The 5,000-nt window shown below is 46.1% G+C and overlaps 1 protein-coding gene across 1 annotated transcript in view; it reads right to left on the reverse strand.

Annotated features, from left to right (window-relative positions):
- The window catches only part of LOC125310306 (flocculation protein FLO11-like), a 51,609-nt gene that overhangs the window by 27,464 nt on the left and 19,145 nt on the right, over positions 1-5,000 (reverse strand). Inside the window, exons 5-6 of the mRNA XM_048267604.1 lie at positions 3,349-3,879; positions 420-923 (exon numbers count right to left, since the gene is read on the reverse strand). Of these exons, the coding sequence (XP_048123561.1) occupies positions 420-923; positions 3,349-3,879 (1,035 nt within the window). The remainder of the gene's footprint in view (positions 1-419; positions 924-3,348; positions 3,880-5,000) is intronic.

Below are 5,000 nucleotides of genomic sequence, written 5' to 3' on the forward strand. Positions count from 1 at the left end.
ATTCGATTCAGGATGAGTGTGTGTGTGTGTGTGTGTGTGTGTGTGTGTGTACATCAGATGTTCTGCAGATGGTCTGCATGTCTTTGTTTGTCAGTGTGCATGTGTGTGTATGTGTGTGTGTGTGTGTGTGTGTGTGTGTGTGTGTGTGTGTGTGTGTGTGTGTCTGTCTGTCTGTCTTGTGTAAGTATGCACCGATATATGTGTATCTCTCTGTGCATGCCTGTGAGTTTGTTTGTGCTGATTATTTTTTTTATGTTAAAATAGTTGAGTGTCTACTCTCTCACTTCCATGTGTGTGCATAAGTGTGTGTGTGTGCATAAGTGTGTGTGTGTGCATAAGTGTGTGTGTGTGTGCATAAGTGTGTGTGTGTGCATGTGTGTTTTTATTTGCATGTTTGTGTGTGAGTCAGGATCTCTCACCTTGGCTAGGCATGATGGGGGGTAGGCGGGACCAGCGCTGGCTTGTCAACTCTGATTGGTCCCCATTGGGAATGCTGGCTCCTGATTCGCTTATTCGCCCTGATAGGCAGCGAGAAGAGGTTCTCCAGGTGGCCAAAGACACCGATCCCAGCGAGGGATGAGGAGTCAGGTCCACTATCAGGTTTTGCGTCGGGTCATCGACATTCTCCTTTACAATCTTAGTGATCCCCACTGCAGGGTAGCTGGACCTTGTATCAGAGGTTGTGGGTGAGTGTGTGGGTTCTAGTTGCTGGCTTGATTTGGGTTCTATGGACAGAGCTAGAGAACGTGGGGGAACAGGTAGTGGAGGTAATCTTGAAGGGGGGCGTTGGGAGTGTGCAGACTGTTGTCCTTGATGATTAAGATTACCATCATCATCATCATCATCATCATCATTAGCAGCTGCAGTGTGGCCATCACAACTGTTGCTCTGGTGATCTTCAACATCATTTTCAATCACCCACCCTGTGCACAGAGATGTAGAGATGTATATGTGTGTGTGTGTGTGGGTATAGAATTCACACTCTCTAGATTATGTGGAGTCATTCAAAATGGTTCTGCAGCCTCTGAATAAAGGTGATGTACTTCAGTCAAGAAAATAGGAAGGAAAATCCACACACAAGCTCCCCTTGTTTTTGTTTCCTTCTTTTTGTTCAATTGTGTGCGAATATTCCTTCCTATTTTTTACAATAATACTTTTTTATCCAGCACCTACTTTTGGAAGTGCGCACGTTACATTTGTTTTGATGTACTTCAGTCGACCAGTCAGTGTTTTAAATGTGCTATGAGGAATTCTGTAGGATTTGAGTTGTTTTGAATGCAGCCACCAGGCACTCCTTTGCGAAAATAATTGTTTTACGGCAGATTTGCAGCAAACTTGTGGGTGATTTGTGGGAAACAAATGAGTTCACTAAAGAATATTGCCAGAAGTTTGCCAGTGTTGGCCGCTAGAGGCAAACTTCCAGCAAAGTTCTGGCAACAATGAGAAGTTTGCCACTAGTGGCAAATGTGTTTGCCAGTGATGTGCCACCACACTTGTGTACAAAAATTTCTGGTGACAAATCTAATTTGCATAATAGCATTGCTGCAAATTTGCTGTAACTTTGCCATAAGTTAAACGCAACTTTTTGCCAGAAACCTAATTTCCATGTGAAAATTTGACCTTGCTGCATATTTGCGGCAACAGTTTGCCACAAACCTGAAATTTTTGTAAGGGTTGTTTTTGATACAGCGCCTCATGTGGTGCATCATGGTATTACAAGAGAGCTGGCCCGACACTATCTGGTTTTGCATGCTAATTTCAGTGCACAGTATATCTGCACAATACAGAGCATAGGCAATCTTTTATGATACAGTCATGGCCTACTGGTTAGGGCTTCAGGCTTGTAACCGGAGGGTTGCCGGTTCGATCCCCGACCAGTAGGAGCGGCTGAAGTGCCCTTGAGCAAGGCATCTAACCCCTTACTGCTCCCCGAGCGCGCTGTATCAAGGCAGCTCACTGCTCCGGGTTAGTGTGTGCTTCTCCTCACTGTGTGTTCACTAATTCACGGATGGGATAACAATAATAATAATAAGAGACCAAATTCCTTCTAGTTGCAAGTATACTTGGCCGAGAAACCTGATTTACATTTACGTTTACAGTATGTTTGTGTTTACATTTACATACTGTTATTTCTGTTGTTCTGTTGTTATTTCTAGTTCCTTTTTGGATGTTTTAAACAGCAAACCAAAAACAGCAAACCAAAAACAAAACTCCACAAAGTACTTTTGAGATAAACTCACTGAACCTAGCTGTGCTGCTTGAGAGATGAATTTCTTTTTGAGAGCTGACTGGAATTCAAAAAAGGTTTGTGGTGCACACCTCCAACAGTGTAGGTGCTGGACACAGGGTATGCAATATAAAACAGTATATAGAAGGCCACACAACAGCTCCCTATCCATACAACTTTGTGCTGACTCAAGAAGAGCATTAAGATCAAAGTAGTCTCTGTTTGGGAATGGCATTAAAAATAATTGCATTGAAACAGGGCTACAGTTTCCAGAACGGACTGGAGACATATCAATGCTGGGCCACTTTCCCACGCTGTGATTACACCTGGTCCAGGACCATCTTAAAGCCTAAGAGGCAACCCACAACAGAGCTTCTTCAGAGAGATTTAGATTTAGATATAGTCTAGGGTTTAACATAATCTTAATCTTAATCTGTGAGGTAACCAACAGTCCTTGAGGGTTTTGTGTGAGTCTGGAAATTAATCAGTTACATGTGCAGTATGATATAATTAAAGCATCAATCGGATTAGAATATCAGAATATTGCAGTTTACATGCTAAGCGAAACAGTGATCTGAAAAATCTGATTTCATATTCATTCAGGAATCATCATACACTCCAATTTGTATTGGTTATGGAGTATTGGTTACATGACAGATGTAATCAGATTGAAATGGAATATTCTAGTTACACTCCAACACTTTACTGCTCTGTGGAGAACTGAGTGACTACATTACCCACAATGCTACTGTACCTGAAAAGACTACTGATCTGCAGTACCCAAGGAGACTCTGCTAGCCTGGTGATAGCAGACTCTCTGACTTCGCAGAGCACTGAAGGAAAATGAAATTGAGCGGAAGTACGTTGATGGGCGGAGCCAGGCTAAGACTCTGCTGCTCTGTGGAGAACTAGGTGACTACGTTACCCAAAATGCTGCAGTACCTGATCAGACTATGCGGAGAACTGGGTGATTACATTACCCACAATGCTGCTGTACCTGAAAAGACTGTACTGCTCTGTGGGGAACTGGGTGGTTACATTACCCAAAATGCACCAGTACCCAAGGAGACTGCTGCTCTGTGGGGAACTGGGGGACTACATTACCCATAGTTCTACAGTACCTGAGGAGACTTTGCTGCTCTGGCGGCTGCACAGGTCGGTGCTGCGGCTGAACTGGCTGGAGGGGGGCCGGCTGAAGTCAGACAAGGAGTCTGACCGAGAGAAGCTTCCTGCGGGGGTACCAAACCCCAACTCCCCCTCACCCTCCGAGAGCAAGTCTGGGTCCTCTAGGTCAGGATTAGGACTAGAATTAGGACTAAGAGTAGGATTTAGCATTGCAGAGAGGAGAGGATCAAGGTCTGAACGTCCCAGTGCGTCCTTGTCCACCACCATTTGTCGTTCCTCGTCCTTCTCTCCTTCCGCGTTCTCTTCTTCAGTGTCCAAAGCCAAGGGGAGCGGAGGGCTTGAGGTCTGACATTGAGGGCGCTCCACACTGCTGTGGTCTGTTTCGGGGTGCCTAGGACATGTCCTACTAGGAGAGCAGCTGGACGACAACGCCCGACTTGGTGCAGGCGACGGTGGTGTCGGGGCAAAGACCACTGCACAGCGTCTCCTAGTGGTCTGGCCCATGTACTGCAGACTCCTCCCTGCGCCTGTGGTGGGGGTCAGGGTGTGGGGTAGGGGGGTGGGGGTGGGGCAGGGATGAACACAAAACACAGTGCAACAGTTAAACACAAAAACACCCAATGTTATTGTTGCAAACTCGAGAAGAGCAAAGGCCAAGATCTTTCCTCCTCCTCCTCCTCCTCCTCATCCTCCTCTTTCTCCTTCTCCTTCTCCTTCTCCTGCTTTGTGGTCAAGCACAGAGTAGGGAGAGAATGGTCGGGAAGAGCCGCAGCTGTCTGGTAATGAGACTCGGTGGGCCCCTGATAGGGTGCGGATACACACACACACACACACACACAAACACACACACACACACACACACACACACACACACACACACACACACACACACACACCAAGCACAAGGGCCAGGACAGGAGGCATTCTAGCACACAACCTTATTGACAGGCATTGTGTTGGACGGACAAAGAGAGGTCCTGAATAATTAACACTTGGAGGACTGGGCGAGAGTCATCTATAAACCGTATTCATCATCATTTACAGCTAAATGAGAGACAGGCGGAGACAGTGTGTGTCTGTATGTGTGTATATGTGTGTGTGTGTGTGTGTGTGTGTATGTGTGTGTGTGTGTGTGTGTGTGTGTGTGTGTGTTTGTGTGTGTGTGTGTGTGTGTGTGTGTGTGTGTGTGTGTGTGTGTGTGTGTGTGTGTGTGTGTGTCTGTCTGTATGTGACAGTGTGTGTCTGCTTCCACAGTCATTTTATAGAGTAGCCTCTGATGGAACTTAAACTGTTTCTCTTGCAAATATGACATTTATTTCTAAACTACGTAAAAACAGTGTGCGGTAGTTTTTGAGTTCCATGATTGTCCGCCTCTGGTCCAATCCAATGCACCTGTGCAGAAGAGGTGTGCTGAAGTCTTTAGACACCTTCACTTCCCACCACTTCCCCACTTCACACACACACACACAAACACAGAAAGAGAGAGAGAGAGAGGGATGGAGAGAGAGAGAGAGCATCAGCCTTCAGAGTGCCCAATGCGTGCAGCTGTCTCATTCCCAACCCTCCACTCTGTAGAGCTAAGATATGCTAATGACTCGAAGCTGTGGACTCCGCAGGAATGGGCAGATTTCTGACACACACGCCAATT

This window comes from Alosa alosa, chromosome 17, assembly GCF_017589495.1.
Source record: "Alosa alosa isolate M-15738 ecotype Scorff River chromosome 17, AALO_Geno_1.1, whole genome shotgun sequence".
Taxonomy (NCBI): Eukaryota; Metazoa; Chordata; class Actinopteri; order Clupeiformes; family Clupeidae; genus Alosa; species Alosa alosa.